The sequence below is a fragment of the Pteropus vampyrus genome, unplaced genomic scaffold (genome assembly GCF_000151845.1).
Source record: "Pteropus vampyrus isolate Shadow unplaced genomic scaffold, Pvam_2.0 Scaffold84, whole genome shotgun sequence".
Classification (NCBI taxonomy): Eukaryota; Metazoa; Chordata; class Mammalia; order Chiroptera; family Pteropodidae; genus Pteropus; species Pteropus vampyrus.
In genome coordinates this window covers 2,098,156-2,120,684 of record NW_011888865.1, presented here as the reverse complement: position 1 = coordinate 2,120,684, position 22,529 = coordinate 2,098,156, and the positions used below count along the sequence as shown (strand labels likewise).

The window sequence follows — 22,529 nt, the reverse complement described above, 5'->3', positions numbered from 1 at the left end:
ATTTTAAATCTCACCTTCCTACCCTGCCATCTTTATTCACTGGAGTGGAGAATTGCTATATCTCAGGTTCATATAAGTAAATATTCAATAAAACATGAAACATCTCTTATCTTAGAGAGGCAAAAATATAATTAAATGCTAGACGACCTGTATTTTGAACAGTACAAGCGATGACAGCTGATGGTTTGAATAAGCCTCATCTGCACAGGGCACATTTCACAGACTACAGAAACCATTTGTTATGAGCAGCTATCATTGTGGTTTTGCTTTGCATTTCTCTAGTGATTAATGATACTGGGTATCTTTTCATATGCTTTTTGGCCATTATTATATCATTTTTGAAAAAATAGGTTAAAAAGTCAGTTTAATTTAAATGCATAGAAACTAAAAAGATAAAGTGGGGTTGGAGCAACTAATATTCTCACAGGACTGCTGGTGGAAGCAAACTGCTGTACCTTTTTTGAAAGCAAACTATCAATATCTGGTAATATTTAAAGTGTGCCATACATTATACTTGAAACTAATATAATATTGTATATTATCCGTAATTGAAAAATAAAAATTTTTTAATTTGAGTAAGTAAAAATGTGCCATCACTTGATCTAGCAACCCAACTTTTAGAAATTTATTCAATAGGAACAACAACAAAACAAAAAATATGTTATATATAAAACCAGTATATATGGAACATATTTAATGCAAAATTGTTATAGCAAAATATCTGGAAACAAAGTGAATGTTCATTAATAGTGCAAAAGTTAAATTATAGTAATCCACAACATAGATATTATGCCGTTATTAAATTAGAAGAGTGAATTTCATATACAGGTACTAGCATAGATATAAATTAATGATACATTATAAGATTAAGGAAAGGCTGGGTTGCAGAGTGATGTGTAAGAACTCATAGGTCTCATTTTCATTTACAAAACTGGAAGGAAAAAATACATGTGCATATTGTTTGAATATATTTGTAAAACATAGGAAAAAAAATGTAGAAGGCTACATATTAACCTTAACACTGACTACTTGGTAGGGGAGATTATTAGTCTTTTTCTAAAACCTCTCCACCAATTAACATTTTAATCAGCATGAATTGTTATTTTTTTTAATCAAAAGCAGAAAAGTTTAAAGAAAAAAAAGTAAAACAAGTAAAAAATACTTTAGCAGGCCTATTCGAATCACACAAACTAAATTATCCCCTCTGAAAGAAAGTGACCATCTACTTGCCACATGAAGACCTAAGATCACATCTTGAGATGGACTAGAGGGCAGGAGCTGGAAAAGGCAAGTGAAGTGGGAGAATCTGGAATAACCAGTAAAGGAGATAGAAACAGAAGATAAAGTCTGACCCATACAAGAAAAGGGGTCTATGACCAGAGCTCAAGCAAGAGAAAGAACCAGATAAAGACCACAGTTGCTATTTGTTCAGAGCTTTGCGGTTTCCAAAAATGCTCCCACATGCGTAATCTTATTGAATTCTCATAGTAAGGATAGGTAGAGCAGATGTAATTATCCTTATTTTTCACATGAGGAAAAGAGGGCTCAAAGACACCATGTGTGATTTGGCCCAGGTCATACAGCTTGCAAGTGACAGTTTAACCCTCCTAACTCCAAGTTTAGGAGATCAACTAGAGAAGCTAAGGGTTAGAAGCAGAAGAAGAAGCTGCAATTATCTCTGCAAAAAAGGCAAAGGGTCCCAGAAATGGAGGAGGAAGAAGAAATATCTAGGGTCTCTCACTCTTCTTGTGTCCTCTGAAGCATCTGCAAATCCCACTGTTGGTCCAACAGTTGGTGCAGGATAGCTTTCCTCTTGTGGCTAGCAGCTGTCTCCAGCTGGTGCTTCATGTAACTCTCTTCCCGCTTTCGCTTTTCCTCCACATTCTCACCCCCATTCTTACCAAAGATGGGCTCAAAAGAGTCTGCCTCAAACATGGGCAGTTGTGGGGGTTTGTTCTTTATCTGAAACAAGGACACACATAATGCAAATTACAATAATACCAGGGAATAAACTTTATGCACAAGGCCATAGTAGCACAGTAAAACACCAATACCTTAGAGGAAGGAACAGGGGCCTCAAAAACCACCAGACGGATAACACATAAGGGTATTCATAACATTAAAGTATTTATACATATTTCAGAATGTTATTGAAGCACTGCACAATTTTAAAAATAATAATTGTTCCCTCACCTGTGCATCCAAAGCTCTCCTATAACACTGTGTTTCTTCCATCTTATCTTTTATATATTTGGCTCTTTGTGAGGCAAGTCTGGCAGTTAAGGATAAGAGAAGGTGAATGTAAAGTTTGTGGCAGAGTCTTTGGTAATACAGATTAACATCAAGCATTAATAAGAATAAGAGCCTAGTGAATAAAAACTGACATTTCCTTCTAGGAGCTTTCATTTTAAGAAAGAAAATAGTAATTAGAATCCATAGGCTAATGGACAATGTATGGAACACAGTAGAGACAGGACAAGTATAAGCAGGTGACCAACCACATTGTACAAATGCACTACTGCTAAGACAGGCACTCCTCCTCCCCCCATACTTTAAAACAATCTTAGACAAGGAAGCAGGAGGTATCTATTCATTCTGTAAAATAATTCGTCATAAGACCCCTTTTTAAGAAAAGTGATCTCTTCTATTATAAATTATGATTCTATTATATGCAACCTCCAGGGAACCCACATGATCTGCAAAGTGAGTATAATGGAACATATATGTTATATAGAAATGCCATTTATTTGGTCATAGAAACTAGCTCATTATTTGTTTGAGGAGTCTCTCTAACACCGGAGTAGCTGCCTTTATTGTTCTGTTACCTCGGTAGCAGAGGTGTGGCCACCTTAGGCATGTTTGAACTCTGTGGCCCTGATCCTACCTTGGGCCCCAGATGACTCAAGTAGGACAAATCAGATTCTCTTTCCTGAAAATTTGCAATTGAGACTAACGTTAATCCCCATTTGGGCTGGAACAAAGACAATGTCATTTAAGGAGCTGTGAGCATGAGAAGAAGGAAAGCTTTTATTCCGTGGCTTTTTAGTCCCCATACATTCCTGCCCTTGGGTTCCATAGGACACCCCTACAGACTTACACTAAAACCTCAGCTTTGCCTTGAGATCACCTGGGAACAGCGTGGAAAGATGCCGCACTCAAGACAAGTTCCTTCCCCCACCTACCAATATTAGTAATCACAAAAGAATACGAAACGATACTCTATAATTAAAGTAATTATAGCTTTGCAATCATTGCTGTAATGATAATTATAATAATGATGGTTTTTTCATTTTTCTAATGAAATGTTACGTTATGGTACTGCCTTTAGACTAGGTTAATTTGCTCAGTTGTTTATAGTGCGCTAAACTGTCGATGCTGATTCAATCCCACATAAAAATAAGTTTCGCATGAAAATTCTGAATGTTTTTCAGAATGCGGCTAGCCAGACTCACTCCTTTGTGAGTTGCACTTGTTCTAGGTGGTCCATCAACTCTGTATTTTGTCTTTGTTTTTTTTCTTTTTCCCGTCTATTATCCATTTGTTTCAGGAGACTTTGGAAATATTCTTCTTGCCTTAAAGCATTAATCTCAGGACTGAGTGGCCGTTTATCAAATAGGAAGGATTTCTAGAGAGAAAGAGAAGCAATTTATTTATTCTGTAACACCAAAAAACAACAAAGAATAAAGGTAATAATTCCAAAAACTAAAATCAATAAGAAAGTATTAATTTATGATATTTGTCCAATCCTCAACACATTGATTAATGTTAGTGTTGCAAGGACCCACAGAATAATGTGAATGTGCTCAAAGATAAATCTGAGCAGAACTGACCAAAGCCTACTATCTGAGAGAGAGATGAAAAGGACTTAATAAACTAGGTCCTGACCTAAGACATACAACACACAGAGATGGAAAGGAGGAGGAATTCTGAGTGAGTGCAAAAGCGTGAGCAAAGACAGAGAGGAGGCAGGAAGAGGGAGAAGTGAACACTCAACTCTAGGCTTGGCTATTCTAGACACTGATGATTCAACAGTGACCAAAAACAGAGATCCGCAGAGTGCCTCACTCTCATTGAGCCTGCATTCTGTTGCAGGAAACAGACAGTGAACAAGTATATAACACATCAGATAATATAAGGTAGTGATAAGTGATTTGAAGCCCTTATTATAGTGAGTGACTGGGTGGGAATAGGATTAAATTGGTTGGTTATTAGGGAAGGTTTTTCAGTAGAGATGACTGAATCACCTCCATTGTAAATATCAAGAGACCTGTGTCTTATACAGAAGGAACAGCAAGTGCGAAGACACTAGACAGAATTAAGCCAGACATGTTTGATAAGAAGAAAGAAGGTCCATGTGACTGAGGCATAGTGAGCAAGGGGAAAGTAGAAATAGATGAGCTCAAAGAGGGAATCGGGGGGCCATTTAATAGGACCGGCTAGAACAAGGTAAGTTTAAATTTTAATTAAATGGGAGGCCATTAATGACTTTAAACAGGAGAACAATATGTTTTGGTTAATAGTTTTGAAAGATTGCTTTGGCCACTGCGTGGACAATAGATTATAGAAGGGCAAGAAGGCTAAATGACAAGGGAGGGTATTGGCAGAAGTCCAGCCTTGTAAAGTGGCTCGAACTAGGAGAGTAACATTGAAGATGAAGAGACGTGAAGAGATGCCGGAAGGCAACTGGACCTGAGGATGGTTGGACAGAGGAAGAGGAATCTGGAATCACTCCTAGGCGTGAGGTACGTACAACCGTCTGCCTGGTGATGACACCTACTAAAATGGGAAGGCTGAGAGAAGAACAGGTTGAGGAGGGTAATCAAAAGTTCTGTTTTAGTCTTTCAAAGTTTACGATATCTACAGATATATCAAAGAGAAGATACTAAGGTGGAATTTATATCTGAGAGGAAAGAGAGATCATGCCTAAATCTCGAAAGCACCGTGCTCTCCCTCCCTCTCACCCTGCTGCCTCTGCTGAGAAGATTCTTCCTCCATTCACTTCTTTACCTAAATTCCATTTACCAGGAAGTCTTGCCAGATCTCTGGTCTGGGTTAAGTGACTCTCTTCTTTGCTCACATAGTGCCTTGTTCAAAGATTTATCATAACATTTAGTATACCACACTGTTGTCTCTTTAAACCTTTCTCCCCCACTATCTTCTTTAGATCTCTTTAGAAGGGAACCTTGTCTTCTTCATCTTTGTAGTCCTAGCCACCAGTACAGTGGTCGGCACATAGAAGTTCATTAATAAATGTTTGATGATGAATAAAGACAATATATTTTATTAGATTTATGTCCAGAGTATCAGACTACCACCTAGATAGTGAGATGAAGGGAGAAAGATACAGGCAGAAGTCGAGGTAGGCACTTAATGATCGAAAACATTAATTCGATGACAAAGCAAGTGGCCCAGCTTCGTCTAAAACTGAGCTCCTCAAACTTTCATGCACCTACAGGTCACCTAAATATCTTATTCAAACGTAGATTCCCATTCTGGGGTGGGGCCCTAGATTCTTCATTTCTAGCAAGCTCCCAGGTGACGCTGGTTCTCCCTTTAGATAAGCTGCTCTTGGGACAGAACTTTGGTATACTGTCCCCTACCATCCACTCCAGGTCCTGGTTGAGAATTTCTACCATTAACAAGCACTGAAGTGACTAATAGGAAATGTATTGTGAATATGAACGGTGTGCAGGCAGACACTGGGCCACTCCGGCCCTAAAAGGAAGCTTTGAACTTGCACGACCCACTTTTCACCTCTGCTCCTTAAAAAAGATGGCACAACCTGCAAAACAGTGTGAATAAAAAAGGGGCCATATACTAAATCTGTCAAGCTCAGGGGGTGGTGGTGGGGGGAAAGCACAAAGCAGGCCTTACAAAACTCAGTGACCAAAAGTTAACCACACAGGAAAGTCTGCTCACAAATTCCAACTGGGCAGGCCATAGCAGGTAGTCACATCCCAGGCCTATAGCTTGCTTAGCAAAGGTTCATCTTTACCTTAAGTGAGCTCTGTCCCTTATTCTTATGCATCTAAATAATATACCTTTGAAATGTCAGAGTGATTTTCTTTTCCTACTCCTCAAAGGCACAGCTGCTAGCACCAGAGCACAAGGCCACAGAACCCTTCATTGCTATATTGCTCCCCACACACCTTCTCTGTGTGCTGTAAATGTTCATTATTAACTATCTGTACCCACCAGTGTAAAAGAAGTATGTGTTTCTCCATTTTGCTTTTTATCCTAGAAACTTCCCCACTTTGCTTTTTCCTGCTTCCTTAATCTACCACCAGTGAATTTCATGTAACCTTCCTTACACTCTCTCCTTTGATTCTAAATGTATAAAATAAGCTGCAAAACTGCCACCGTCTGGAGCAATTTCTCAATCTATTGAGTTCTACTTCCAAGCATGTCCTCAAAATTATGGCTCAAATAAAATTATACAACTTTTCTGTAGGCTTACCATTTTTTCATGAAAAATAGAGAGTAGATCTAAATATTCACAGATGGGGCAATAGAAGTTCTGAAAAGACTCTTACATAAAATTCAGGTTTCTCATTCTTGTGGCTTCGCATAGCTTCAGCAACTCCAAGATTATAGGCAGCATTTTTTTGATTCTGTTCTCTAATAGCCAGATTTCTCATCTTTGGGGTGGGGAGGGGGGGAGAAAACATATTGAAATAGAGCCTTTAAAATTTTTAATTCTATTACATTAAAATAATCCAACCAAGGGAGAAGCCTGTGTTTTGGAGGCAGTGGTACTTTCTGATATCTTCATAGATTTATAAAAGTGGGTTGGGAAGGTTTTTTATTTCCTGTTCTTGCACTTTAGGTAACACCTCTACAGCGATACTAAGAAGGAATAAAAGATTTCATAAGTGGTTACCTGATATCACAAATATAGGAAAGGGCAGTAGAATCAATTATTGGAGACCACAGAAATCTGGATAGTGCAAATGTGAAGATGCCATTCTCTATTTGCTTCTTGAGATAAGCCATGAATTTGGAGGAAAAAAGCCTTGATCAGGTCCTGGTTGAGAATTTCTACCATTAACAAGCACTGAAGTGACTCAAAAACAAAGCCATCTAAATCCAGGAATTCCATCTTTAAAACTCAGTCCTTATGCAGGTGGGGAGGGCGGAAATCAGTGACATGTGCGAACATTTAGCTGCATGAATATTCATCCCAGTTTTCTTTATTAATAGTGAAAACTTGGACACAATCTAGGTTTTAGTCCAGCGGTAAGCAAATGATTAAACATTACAATACAGACATATGATGGAACATTTTAAATAGCACTTTACAATCATGTTCTACTGTCTCTTGTTAAACACTTTAACTGAGGTGTTGAACTACCTGGCATTTGAAGAGAGCCTCTTGATCTTTCAGCATCTGATACTGCTGTATGAGTCGCTCATCTTCCATCTCTCTCCTCTTCCTCTCCTCACTGTAGTACAGTGGGAAATTTCGCTGTGCTCGTTGCAAACATATGTAACACATCTCCTACAATATCAAGTTTTAGGAAAAATTAATTTTTAATTTTTCCTTATTTATCTTCACATTCCCTTCACAAGCTTTCCTAAAGCTGGATGTATCAAGAGGCACAAGTTTTAAAAGGATATGTTAATGACAATTAGCAAAACGAGATTTGCAGAGTGGGACCTACAAATATTTGAGAAGAATTATTAACTGTCATTTGAAAAAGTATCAATAGCAACTGAAAATTAGTAAGAGATTTCCCAACCCTATTTCTGTTAACTAATCAATTTTGACTAGTAGATTGATTTATCATAGTCCAATTTGCATTTCTGAGTGCTTGAGTCATACCCATATATGAAAGAAAGAGTGATTCCAAGAAGTCTCTGAGAAACAGAAGTCAGAGGAAGATTCTGATTGGGTTTTGTTTGTTTGAAGACACTATACCTGTCCTGCCTTATTATGATCCTGGCAAGCAGTGGCTGGAGGAATTTTAGGCTTCATTTCATTGTCATTTTTCAGACATCCTGGACATGATAAGCTATAAAAAAAAAAAATGCAACATTAATGTTTAATACAGTCTAACATCTAAAGCAATATTAATTTTAGAGGCAAGTATAAATATAAGAGAGAGAAAAAATATTTCAGCGGTTTTTTTTTCAAAGTATCTATATGTATAGAGGTTAAGAGCCTACTCCGTGTGTCAGATAAACCTGGGTTTGAGTCCCGGATTTTTTGCTTACAAGTTGGCCGGCATTAGGTGAGCTGAGTAATCTTGCAAAGTCTCAGTTACCAATTCTGTAAAATGGGGATAAAATTTATCCATTCTACAAAAATTTATTGAGTACTTACTATATACATTGTTCTTGGCATGGGAAATACAGTGAAGAACAACACACACACAAAGATCCTGATGGGGACAAACAGACAGCCAATAAACAAGATAAATAAGTGAATTATGTAAAATGCTGAATGACGATAAGTGCTATGCAGTGCTGAAGGAATGGAGTATTAAACCATAAATAGAATGGCCTGGGGAGTTCTCACCAAGAAGGTGGCATTTGACTAAATACCTTAAGGAAATGGGGAAAAAATAATAGAGATATCTGATATATATTTTTTAAAAAAGCATTCCAGACAGAGCAAATAAGTACAAAGTCCTTGACATGGGAGCATGCCTGTGTTCATTGTGGCTAAAGGGAGACAAGTTAATGGGCAAAAAGTAGAAGAGAGATCAGAGATGAGGCAGGATCTTATAGGCCATAATAATGCCGTTGGCTTTTGATCTGGGTGAGAAGCCATTGAGGGCACAATGTCCAGTACTAGGAGTCTCTCATTTATTGCTACTAGGAGGATAATTTGGTTCAACTTTCCTGAGGATAATTGGTAATGTGCATCAAAAGCATGAAAAATGGTTTCATTTCAGAATTTTTATTCCATACAATATTCAAGTGTGTGTAAAGAATTATGTGTAATTATATTTATCACATTATTTATAACATAAAAACTAAAAATTATCTAAATATTCAATAGGAGATTAAACAAAAGGTTTAATCGATAAGATAATGTGCAATCGTTTGTTTGTGTTTTAGACATGGGGAACTTCAAACTCATTGTTAAATGTAACAAAGGTTCAGATGATCTGTTTTGTTTAAAATGTGTGTGTATGTTGCAAATATAAATATATGTACATATTGTATATGCATTAAAATGAAGAATATACACCATAAAGTTAATAAAGCTTCTTTTATTTAGTGGGATTGTGGGTGATTTTTAATATCCCTTGCTTTTCTCATTTTTTAAAATTTCTGTGATAAACATGTATTACTGCACAAAAATCATTTTTTGATCAACTTCTATAGAAAACCTTCACTAACAATCCCTAACAATTAATTACTTTCCCATTGTTGCAGCCTCTGTACTTTCTTTTGTTGTTTTCACCACGTATGTTATTTCTTTAGCATTAGTCTCCCTACAATTCTATAAGTTTTATGAAAGTAGGTTTATATGTATTTTATCTGTCTTATAGCTCTGTATCTTCAGTGTCAAGAAACTGCCTGGCACACGGTGGTGCTCAATGTTTGTTGGATTGAACTAAATTACGAAGTACTAGACATTTAACTCTCAATTATCTTTCATAACAGTGACATTATTGAAAACAAGCATGCTTAGGGTTTTGAACATGACTTTAGTAATTCATAAAAAACCTAAATCGCACATATGATAGCTGACACATTGTGACACATTAATAAATTGAAAGTTGACAGCACAGTACAAAATACATAAAAGTACTCAATAAATACTTGAGTATGGTTGACTTATTTGAGATCTTAAAAAGTATCCTACTTATAGGTAAAAGAAGAAAATACAAATTTTTTGACATAACGTGACGAGAAGACAACATGGATATCATAAATTACAATATATTCATTATTCAAGGAACATTTATTGAGTGCCAGCCATGTTTGGCAAAACTGCTTTCCAATTTGATCTACATATGAAACTGTGTCATATTATAATATCCAAGCACTCAGAAAACAACAAGGGAAATTTTCTTAAATCCAAAAAAAATTTTAGATGTTCCCTCCCCTGTGCTATTTTGGTTCTACCTCTGTCATAGCATTTATCCTACTGGATTTATCATTCTATGCATATCTGTTTTTCTCACTAGCACATGGGGTGTATTCAAAAATACTGGATGAAGGAATGAATAAACACTTATCTAAATTTCTTGCATTAAGAAATGACTCAAAAAAAAAAACTTAGTAAAGTACAACAGAAAAAATACCAATGCATTACCTTTCAGAGTTCACATTCTTCCCACCACTCCCACTATGCTCAAACTTGTTCGGCAAGTTGACACCTGTCGCTTTGGCAGAGGAAATAGCTTGGCTATCTCGAAGTCTCTCGGGTGATAAGATCTCTGTAGAATGAATGAAAGTGAGTTTCCTTTCAACTTTAAAAGGATGATTTGTACTTAACACAGATTTTTTTTTTTAATTTTTATTATGGTGACATTGGTTAACAAAATCCAGTTTCAGGTATACAAATCAACAGTAAAGCATATATATACACACAAACACATATATATATATATATATATATATATATGGCAATATATATATATATATATATACACACACACATATATATGGCAATATATATATGTATTGCATTGCTTGTTCACTGCTCATAATTAGATTTCTTCCTGTCACCACATATTTGACCCCTTTTACCCCATTTATCCCTCAGCTCCCCTCTCCCTCCTTATCCTCGGATATAACATAGATTTTTAAAACTTATAATTTTTCCAGGGAAATTTTTCACACAAGATACACTTTCCTATCTTTAAATTATTGTCCTTGCACTCCTGTGGCTTAAAAAAATATATTTTTACTATATACTTATTACATGCAAAGCACTGGCTCGCCACTTTAGAAATTACTAAGAGGCAAGTCTTGGCCCTTAAAGATCTTTCAATAGATATAGCTAGAGAGAAAAATAAGGTATAAACAGAAAAATATGAGAACTCCCATTTGTGGAGGTCTTACTACATGCCAACAGTGTTAAGTGCTTTACATGCATTACATAAACAGCAGCTCAGGACAGCGATGCAAAATGTCTAAATCTCAAACAAATGGTGCAATCTTTAAAGGTCTGACATGTTCAGGGAAGAGAGAGGCCACTTCAGAATTCAGTAACGAAAAAGAATGGAGGAAGTGAGATGTGAAAGGGTGCTAAGAGGCGAGAAGGATTGGAATAGATAGAAAGAATTCTTGGTATTCTTGGCAAGAGAAAAAAAGTGAACAAAAGCATGAGGTCAGGGAAGGGCAAGGCAGGTTAGAAGAACATGAATAGACAATTTTGCTCAAAGAAGGAGTCTGTAGGGAATAGTGACAGATGAGGCTAAGGAAATGAAAGCATGTGAATCTTGGGCCAAAAGTTTATATGTAATCTCGTAGGCTGCATGTGGCAAAACCAACGTCCAGAAGATAATGTTTACACATTGATATGTTTCGTTTGGCCCAAATAGCCTTTTTTGTTTCAATGTCAATTAGTTGCCAACATTTAACAATCAATAGATTTCACATGTCAAGATCTCTGCTTCTCTTGAAAAATCAGAAAATTTGATACCATTTGGCTCACATTTCCACAAATCAACAATCCAGTAGAGGAACAGTCCTCAAAATGGTAGTCTGGCAACCCCCATGGATCCCTAGGATCCTTTAGAAAAGTCTTTGAAGCTCTAGTTTTCTTCACATGCTTCAACCAAAATAACATCATAATAGATCAAATGAAGGCACAGATATGAGAATCCATTATCTTCTATTAAGCTAGATATCAAAGATATAAAATTAACCACTCTTCATTTTTCATAAAAATTATTATTTATGCTAACATATCTCTCTATCATGTTATATCCAGCCTACTTTATGCACTTATGTTACCTGCCTAAACCCTGTAGGAATCTGAGTTTTGACCTCTTTAAGCAAAGGAGAGCCAGCAAAGAGATCACAGTGTAAGAGCCTGAGAGTCAGAAAATGGTTATGGTAAGATATAAGATTTCAGGAATAGGGGATGTTTGTTTAAAAGCATAATACAGAGATTATTCATGAATCTAACTCTATTTACTTTGGGCATAAGAGTTCCTAAGTAATATGGCTAGGTTCATAAACAATAAAGAGTGATAGATTCTACCGAGAAACCACCGGCTTACCTCTGACACCTTCTTCTTTATCTGTCTGGTCTTTTAACTTGCATTTCCTTTGTCCGTTCTTTCCACATTCTTCTACAACGGTCTCCATTGGTGACTTGTTTTCCATCTCTTTGAGCCTAATTCTAGGAATAAGCCAAGATGTTTGTCCATCTGGACCTGAATAGGTGACTGTGTGAACTCTCAGTTCTGAGAAGCAACCCATTTAGCTCAATGATTCTGAAATAAGCCCACTTCTCTCAAGGGGGAGAGTGCTTTGATTTGCTGAGTACAAATCATCGACTTACTCTTTTTGAGGCTAAGTCTAGGAGCTGATCAAGACCTTCTCCCTCTATACTGAGGGCTTAAAAGTGGCTCTTTATACATTGCTTTGAAGACCTGGATTTTAGGTTTTTGGTTTTGGTTTCAGTTTGAATTTGTCTTTTCTAGTTCTGTAACAAGATGCCAGGATGATATCGTGAAAGGTAGTTGCTGAGTAGCTTGAAGGCAAGGATTCATAGCATAGTAGGCAGAGTATGCCTGAGAATACCCAGGACTCTCTTCATTCTTTCTCCTCCCCACTTTTCCATCCTTTCCCAGGCAAAAGTGAAGGACTTGCAAAGGCATATTGGAAGAAGGAGTCTGTTCGGTTTGTGTTTAATTGTAGATTTGCTTTGGTCTCACATATGGAGTGCTGGGTTAAAGTTTAGGGGGGTACTTACAGTTAATTCAGGGGCCAAACTTCAGATAAAACACCTACAATTATTTTGAATATTTGAGTCCTCATGTCTGTTTCTAGGCTAATTGTCATAGGGGCTTTATTCCTTGACTCACTGCAATTATTTCCCTCCCAGAGTATTTAAGCCAAAATATGTCCAAGGGGACAGCCAAATTTGCCTTCCAAAATACAATCAGGTTAAATTAATTGAATCCACTATTTATTTTTAATAAGGCAACAGGGCGCAATGGAAAGAAAATGAGAACATTCAGGAGCTATGGTTTTATTTCTGGCTTGGGTACTCATTAGTCGTATGGCCAGTACATCTGCAAAAGGAGGGGGTTGGACTAACTAATCTCTAAGGCTTATTCTGGTCTTCACACTGATTTTGCTGAGATATGTGTCACACAGTCCTTCCCTCCTGGAACAAAATACAAGAGGATGTTACAAACTCAATAAACATGAGAAAATAATACTTGGGGAAGCTGGTTGGTATTCCCCAAACATCCTCCACCTGAAATGCACAGTAGTTAATGGCACAGAAATTAAGAACACAGTTAAGAGCACACAAAGAGTGAATGATGGCCAAACTGGAAATAAAACTCAAGTCTCCTGACCCTTACCCCACTCTTCTTAATACTGTAACATGTTACTACACTTGTTTAAAAAAAAAAAATTCTAATTAATTTTGAACCTCTATAAAATGGATAAAATTATAATACATATCTGAAATGGTTGTAGTAAAGATTAAATGCAATAATATTAAGAAAGTGCTTAATAGTACCTGGTATCTAGTAAGTGCTTCATAGATAACTAGTATTATTATTATTCCTTATTATTATTATTATTATTTTATTATTATAGTCATTGTCAGCAGCAGCCACCTATAACACCCATTGCACTCTTGGGGTAAATCTGTTACTAAAAGGAGCATGAGCTACAAAAGATTGAGAAACACTGCCAAATTAGGTCAACCCCTCTTGACTTAGAATTGCTGGTGCCTGGAGGAGCCTATGGAGTAAAACACTGACCTTGGAAATGCAAGTACGCTGTTGGGCTGTTTCCTGAAGGTGTCTCTGCTAGACAACACCGAGTCCACAGTGCCAGGCCTCTGGAGGACAGGGACAGAGAAGGATTATACAAGGACTATGGTCTGAGCCACAGACAAATCAAAGCTACAGGATATCTCAGAGGCAAGGCTACTGTGATAATCTTCACCATTATTTTTGTTTTGTGCTTAAAGTCTAGAGCTTAAAATTTAATAAGGAATGATCTCATTTATCAAAATAGTCACCCTGGGTAGTCACTTATCAATTTTATTGATGCTGCCTTTTCTCAAAATATTTCTTCTTTAGAAATTCCCTTCAGAGTGGACGGCTTTTTTTACACATCTTTAAAAGAATAGCCAATTTATTGAAACTACCAGGAAAATGAGTAAACTGACTAATTCCACTCTTGACCCAAGTAACTCTAAAATGGGGCTTCACATTTTAAAAGAAGGGCTATAGATTCAGGTAGACTCATATTCAAATCCCCACACTGCTAACAGCTGTATAGCTTTAGACTCTAGGTATCTGGGAATAATAATAGGATCTAGTTTATAGAAATGTTATGAGGTACTCTATGGAAATCGCTCAACAAATAGCTATTAGAATTAATTATCATTACATTATATAATAAGCACATTATTACATTATACTAGAATAGAATAATATATAAAATTATTATTTTTGGATTAATGTTATGGCTTATAAGAGGCTTTGAAGGAAATTCACAAAAAGACGTTTTAAAAATGTTTTGAGCAAAAGCAGCATCACTGAAATAAGCACACAGCTTCCCAAGACAACTATGCTACGGGACAGCACTTAGATTTAAGTTATGGGACATTGAGGAAAAACAATCCCTCTTACCACTTTACAGCAGTTTCCCAAAATGTGTTTTAGAGATGTTAACGAGTATTGGATTAACCTAAAGTTCCATGATTAAATACATTCAGGCAATTGAAGTGGCTTCTTTTTTCCAGCCAGACTTCTCAGATCCTTTAACATGCCAACCCACTTGGTGCCTCTATTCATGAGGATGATATATGCAGCTGTTTTTCATCTACTTTGGCCTCCAAATCCTTTTTTTTTTTTTCCAGAGAATGTCTCTCGAGACTAGTTCTCTTGGAAAATGCTCTTAAAAGTTATGTCTTAGAGTGCAGCAGGCCCATTAAAACATTATCCTCTCGTTTAAGACTCATATGGAAGCTATAGAGTTCTGTAGAAGCTCTGAAGGTTAGAGATGGGCCAGTGCTTTGGTCCTGCTTCTGATTTTGCAAATCTTGCCTTGTGTGTTCATGAAAAAGAGCGAGTTACACCTATGTGTGTTTCTATTTTCCACACACAGGGTTGGCAGCCCTCTCAGCAATCTCGATTGAAGCCAGATCATGGAGAAAACACTAAGAGCCTCATTCTGCACAACTCTATCTCCTAAATCCCCATCCCAGATCTCCATGAAAGGAGAAATTAGAGAGTAGAATTAGACCATATTTATAGCCTTTCATTTTATAGATTTTTCTCATTTAAAAGTCAGGCTTTTGCTCTAGGGAGACACAGGATTGACATTTGGGATAATCCAATTCATTTATCCCAATTTTGTTAGTTCTCAGAAGTGCACCTAAGGCACCCTAAGTATTCAATTAGTCCTGCTGGTTGACTGCTTCGCTGCCTCCTTAAACTCTGCTATGTACAACTTAACATGAAGGCCACACCAAGTACTTAATGGTTAACAACAATAGGGTCAATTATGAAATTTCTTCCACAGTTTGACAAACTAAAAGCTAAAGATCCATCCTCATGATTTGAATTAGATTTTATCATAGACCCTCATTAAAATAAAATAGTATAACCAGAAAAAAAAAAAAGAGCGATTAGAAAGTCTGGGCTTGAATTTCAATTCTACCTCAGGCTTCCCACATGGCTTCTGTGAGCCCTCATTTTTTTCATTTGTAAAATCAGGATGATAATAATGCCAGCTTTATAACATTTTGTGGCTCAAATTAAATATTATATGTGGAAGAACTATTTAAACTATAAAGTACTATAAAATGTTCAGAATTATAAGAGTTCTATTACTATTTATATTTTTTAGTCGGCACTGACTCAAAACTTAGTTTAAATTTCCTTTGCCCTTCTAACCTTTTTGTCAAAGAGTTATCATCTATAATAGAGCACTTCTCTGCACTTGAGGTAACTGACGTTTAAAATATGTCAACCTGAATTTTCCTTAATGATGACACCCAGATGACTCAGAGCTACAATGGGGAGAGGGGTTAGATGAAGGAAAACAGTAATTTACATTTGTTAGGGCTTTTGCCAAAGCCCCACTTCTATCCACTGTACAAAGGTAGTCCTTATAAAATCTCATCTTCACATTGCCATCTCTGATCATGAGGACTCCAATTCCTTTGAATGTAAACTCCACATTTTGTTTGATGGAAATGGATTGTGATAAAAAAAGCAACGTCTCCTTCACACATCCTTCCACTGTATTCCTGTTAAATGGACCCTCCAGGGATATCATGACAAAATTAAGTGGAACAATTGGGATATCACCTAGAGGGAAAAAAAAAGACAATTGGTGTAGGGGAAAGGAAATGGAAATTACAACAAGGACATATCATATACACTTGTAAATAATTATCTGATTCTCACTTAATATTCAAAAAACGAATTGTCCGTGTTAAGCCTTCAGTTGTAGTCAATAAAATATTATTCCCACAGACAATAACTGGTTACTAATAAATATTAATCAGAACAATTTTCCCTAAAAATATGTTTGTTTGTTTGTTTGTTTGTTTGTTTGTTTGTTACTCAAAATAAAAACCATAAGCTTTCTAAACAATACTCCAGACAAGCTTTTGATTTTCTCTTGGAGACATAGTAATACTGCTTCTCTTTATCAGAGGATTTCCTGAATTTTTTAGCCTCCTTATCTTTCGGAACATGCTGCAACAATATTTGCCCAATTCTTTCAGTCATAATACCATTTTTAAATGATAATAAATTTCTAAAAACATTAAGTGTTTTGAAAGGATAGTCATCTTCACCAGAAGTTACCTCTCAAATAAAATTGGGCCTTATCAGAGGATGTCAGACTAAATAACTTTCAAGAAGTTTTTTCTCTCTAATGAGTCCATAAAGGGCATTGCAAAGGACTATTGCTGTATCTAGCTTGAAGGAAGTGGAGAGTCTATTCAACTAGAACAGATGTGGGAGCTACGTGAGGTCCACAAATCAGAAAAGGGATAAATAGCAATGATCGACATGAGAAATCCAAAGAGAGACAGTAAACAAGGTCCACTGATAGAGGAAACAGGATAGAGAGAAGAACAGAACATTCTAAACAATCATTCAGCAAGCATTGATTTCTAGCCTTTCAAATGTCTAATACTGCTGGATGATGAGGATTAACAGCTCTATAAGACACAAGCTTCCCCATTGTCTCTTGCTCAACTTAATGGTGATTCTATACCACCTCCCTCCATTTCATTTTTTAAAATAAATTTCTTAAAAGAAAAAGTTATATTGCCTGCCTCTAGATTCTCCCCTTCCATTTGCCCAATGCCTCTCTGCAATCTGTCTTTTAGCATACTTGTCTCAGTAAGGACACTATCATCTCATGATGGACAAGCCAATGGATATCACTTGTATATACACTTGCAAATCTTATTCTCATGAACTCTCTTTAACTTCTGTTAACCATGCCCTCTATTCTCTTCTGTATGACGCCACTCTTGATTCTCCATTTCTTCCTCCTTGGTCATCTTCATTGGCTTCCTTCCTCTTCTATTTCTTATAAGATGGTGGTTTATTTGTTTGCAGGATTTTGTCCTTTGCTATCTCTTCTTCTTACTTTATATTCTCTCCTGGGTAAACTTATTCAAATCTTGACTCTAGTGTCCACCCCTCTCCTGAGCTCTGGAATCATCTCTACAAGAATCTCAATTTCAACACATCCAAAAGCAAACTCATTACTATATTTGCCTCCACAACCTGCCATTCCCCTCTTCATTCTCTATGGCAGTTAATGGCATGAATATTCATCTGTTCTCCAAGAAATGGGAGTCCTAAACACCTTCCTCTTGCTACCCAATACTCTCAACTTGTATCCGAATCCCATCAGTTCTACATCTAAAATGTCTCATGAATAGATTCCTTCATCTTCCTCTTGACTGCCACTGCCTTCATTCAGGCTTTTACCATATTTTAGCAAACTACTATAATTAAAAAAGCTATCTTCCTAAACTAAAAACTGGACCAGTACAGATAATCTTCTGCTCAAAAACTTTCAATGGTTCCTCAATGCCTATAGGATGAATTCCAAAGTCTTTATCACATTAAGGCTCCTCACAATTTGACCCCTACCAACAATTTTTTTTACCTCCTTCCACTTGCCTCCACAATCATATGCCTGGTCACACAGAAACCCTTAACAAGCTCACTTTTTCCTTTATTCTTAAATTGTTCATACAGTTCCTGAAATATCTTCCACTGTTGCTCTAACAACAAAGTCCCATCATCCTTTAAGACCTACATATTTCCAAGAGGAATTAAGCATGTCATCTTCCTACATATTTCCAAGAGGAATTAAGCAATCTTAGCATTTGATCCAGTTCTGATCAATGCTGCTCTTACAGCACTTAACCATCTTGCATCATTTGTTTATATATCTCCCATGCTGAATTCTGAGTTATTCAAAGCACTGACCATGTCTTAATAATCCTTAAGAATCACTGTATAATGTTTGATTTGATACCTAGGTAATTAATGATGAAGAATCATAACACCAAAGCTAAACTGTGGAAAGAATTGTTCTTGTAAACTAATCCAGTCACATATGTTTAATTCTGAAATTTCTTCAACCTTCTGAAAAAATTAATTATGGATCTAAACTACTTTTTTGGACTGCATAAGGCCCAAGATAGAAGAAAAGCTCTAATTCTAAGGCATAAATGTTTCTGCAAGAAAAAAAAATTGGCTTTATTTTTATTTCATTTTGTAGGCTTTTGATGAATTAGGATATTTCCTTTGTCATTCAATTCTAGGTAAAACTGGCTAAAAAATTCATCAAACCCATCATACTGAATATATGTATAATGAATTCTAAATATAGTTTGTATTTTTCCAATATATAATCTTTTGGTGGAAAGTAACTCTGAAAATTAATTTTCAGGGAACTTAACATAAAACAAAAGTTTCAGTCTTTTTCACCTGTTGGCATTGGGAGTAGACTGTCTCTTTTCATCCAGATATGAGTCTGGTGCCAGAGGGAACAATAAGGAAGGTCAAAAGAAACACAGCCAGGAATCAGGGAGGAAACTCCAAAGGCCTCTAAGTAACTAGTGCAGCTGTCACAAAGTCTACACACTGAAGCTGGAATGTAAGCAACCTGTGACAGGCATCGTGTCTGTTTTGTTTACCACTATATCTCAAGCATCTGGAATAAGGCTGGACTCAGAGTTTGCCCTCAATAAATATTAGCAGGAGGAAGAAACAAAGGAAGAGAGAAAGGCAGGGAGGGAGGAAGTATGGAAGGAAGGGAAGAAAAGAGGGATGGAGGGAAGAGAGAAGATTTTAGGGTATAAGAAGTATACAAGATATTCATTAACTCTATGAAATTATTAACCTTTTAACTTAAATTTTAATAATTTAGATTACATATGATGAATAAACAGTGATCTTTTTTTACAATTGATACTGACAGTAATTCTCCAAACCAGAAACCCTAATTAACTTACTCTTCTTTATAAGCATTTTTACTTTCTTAAGGTCTGAAATATGGTAAAGTCTATACAACACTATGATACGGCTTTTACATAAATTTGCCTAAATGCCACATCAGGTCTTCTCATGCCTATCTCTTAAGCTACTGAGGTTTAAAATGGCCTACAAGAAGATTGTATATTATGTTTCTACTTTAGCCCCTTCTTCTGCCAAAGGTACCATGTGAAAAGTGAGCCCCTCAAATCTGAAACCAATAAAACAGTAACTGCCTATGCTTTGCCCTTTCATTTTCATCTCTAGGCCAATCACCCTCTAAAAAATTTTAAAAACTGAATATATTTACCAGGAGTATATACTTTGTTTTGTTTGAGTCCATGGATCTGTACTAACTTCTCTGCTATGATAAACATGGGCCTCTGAATCAGAATAAACTTGTTGTTTCCCACATCAAGTTTTTGTCTCATAAAAGTGAAAGTTCCAAGTCCTGGAATATGAACGCCCTGAAAGGAAAAAGAAGGAAAAATAATAGCAACAATTTACTGAAGGGGTGAATAAAAATAATCCTTACTACTGTTATCCAAAAAACATGAAAAGAGTTAAGCTTAGCTATTTAAAAATTCAATGATCTCTGCATTTCTTTACAGCTGTAGCATTTTGTGACTAAGTTTTCAAATAAATTTAGTATAAAATGTAATATGTCAATCCACAATGCTTTTATGACATAAGATCACTCATCTCCATAACATTCAAAGGCTGTGAGGACTAAGAAAGCTTGTATGGATGCCATAACTGCTTTTAATCTGTATATAAGATAACTCTTGTCCTAAATCATATGACATTTTTTAGTGTCATGAGAATTTCTGCTTTCTCATTCCTTCTTTTAAACTTTATGTCCCACACTTAAAATCAGACAACCCAGCATTCAAGGCATATGCTGCAGTGTGGTGATCTTAGCTAATGGGTAGAAGAAAATGCTTTTGGCTCTCAAAATGGGTCTCTTGTTTCCCTGGAAATACCATACATCAAGGGTTACAAACTCTTTCCTGCCTACAGGGGCCAAGAAAGAATTCAAGCAAGTGAATGAAGGTATCTGATCAGAGAACATGGTGGCCAGAGAGTGCATACCCCTGGTATTGTTAAATCTGCCGATATTTTGAGAAAAAAAATTCAAAAGTTTACATAAACTCTCCAAATTTTAAGTGATAACTGAATCAAATCATCAGATCAAATAAAATAGTTTTGTAGGATGAATTCAGTCCAAGGGCTGTTACATTGGGACCTCTGAGTAGGGTATAAAAGTTCCACAACCTCTTAGCTCCCTCTAAACTCCCCAAATCTCTGTCCAGTTCTATGGCACCCAAACTCAAGATTTGACAGGAAGAAATAGTCCATCCCTGGGCAAAGTTTCTCATATTTGGCAAGTCGAGTTCAGTCCCTATCTTTTTATTTTTCAATTAAAATCCATTCCCTGCAAGAAGGCAAGACAAAAAACATTATATCCTTCTAGAGCGATGCTAAGAACTATTGGATCACAGATAAACAGAATTCATCTAGTTCCTTTCCATACACCCAGGTTGATCAGTGATACATTTCATATCACTAAATTCATTACCTAAGGATGAAATCCATGTTTGTTAAATCTACTATCCACAAGTCCTAAGCATGAGCATCATGAAATCATAGGACTGAAAGTTTAACTGGGTAGCCCTAAAGTCTGCTATCCTGTTTCCAACAAAATTATACGAGACTAAGGCAGGAAGATTCTTTAGACTCCTACATTACAATTAAAGTATTAATCCTACCTTGTGTAGGGATAGCTGCCATTTCACATAATCTGACACATGACCCCAAATAGTAGAGACATCTGTAATTCAAAAGAAACCAAAAATAATTTAACTTATGTAAGTATTCATGTGTTAATATCTCAGTGCTAATAAACAAAAATATAAATATGAAATGCAGAATCAAATAACAGCAATTCGTAATTAATTCAGAATTAACATACTTAGGAATAAATCTAACAAAACGTGAAGAATCTATATAATGAAAACTATAAGACTCTATTAAAAGAAATTGAAGAAGATACAAAGAAATGTAAAGTTATTTCATGTTCTTGGATTGGAAGAATCAACATAGTTAAAATGACCTTATTACCTAAAGCATTATACAGATTTAATGCAATCACCATCACAATCCCATCAGCATTTTTTAAAGAAATAGAATAAAAAATTATCAGATTTGTATGGAAGCACAAAAACCCCAAATTGCCAAAGCCATCCTGAGAAAAAGAATGAGGATAGAGGTATCACTCTGCCTGACTTCAAATTATACTACAAAGCGACAATAATTGAAACAGCATGGTATTGGCAGAAAAACAGACACATGGACCAGTGGAACAGAATCGAGAGTCAAAAGTAAACCCATATTTATATAGGCAAATAATTTTTGACAAAAAAGCCAAAAACATACAATAGAGAAAGGAAAGCCTCTTCAATAAATAGTGCTGGGAAAACTGGAAAGCCATCTGTAAAAGAATGAAACTAGACTGTTGTCTATCACCACACACCAAAATTAACTCAAAATGGATGAAGGACCTGAATATAAGACCTGAAACAATAAAATGCATAGAAGAAAACATAGGAACAAAACTCAAGGACCTTGGACTTAAGGAGGATTTTATGAATTTGACCTCAAAGGCAAGGGAAGTAAAAGCAAAAATAAATGAATGGGACTACATCAAACAAAAAAGCTTCTGCTCAGCAAAAGAAACCATCAACAAGGTAGACAACCATCAGAATGGGAAAATATATTTGCAAGCAATGCCTCTGGTAAGGGCCTAATATCCAAAATATACAAAGAACTCATACGACTCAATCACAA

General features: G+C 36.1%; 1 protein-coding gene across 1 annotated transcript in view; it reads right to left on the bottom strand.

Annotated features, from left to right (window-relative positions):
* Window positions 1-22,529, bottom strand: part of CCDC81 (coiled-coil domain containing 81) — a 56,786-nt gene that overhangs the window by 6,851 nt on the left and 27,406 nt on the right. Inside the window, exons 3-14 of the mRNA XM_023532478.1 lie at window positions 21,452-21,513; window positions 19,993-20,149; window positions 16,222-16,478; window positions 13,914-13,993; window positions 12,189-12,310; window positions 10,271-10,394; window positions 7,919-8,012; window positions 7,352-7,498; window positions 6,534-6,638; window positions 3,453-3,625; window positions 2,194-2,272; window positions 1,742-1,962 (exon numbers count right to left, since the gene is read on the bottom strand). Of these exons, the coding sequence (XP_023388246.1) occupies window positions 1,742-1,962; window positions 2,194-2,272; window positions 3,453-3,625; window positions 6,534-6,638; window positions 7,352-7,498; window positions 7,919-8,012; window positions 10,271-10,394; window positions 12,189-12,310; window positions 13,914-13,993; window positions 16,222-16,478; window positions 19,993-20,113 (1,523 nt within the window). The 5' untranslated portion in view covers window positions 20,114-20,149; window positions 21,452-21,513. The remainder of the gene's footprint in view (window positions 1-1,741; window positions 1,963-2,193; window positions 2,273-3,452; window positions 3,626-6,533; window positions 6,639-7,351; window positions 7,499-7,918; window positions 8,013-10,270; window positions 10,395-12,188; window positions 12,311-13,913; window positions 13,994-16,221; window positions 16,479-19,992; window positions 20,150-21,451; window positions 21,514-22,529) is intronic.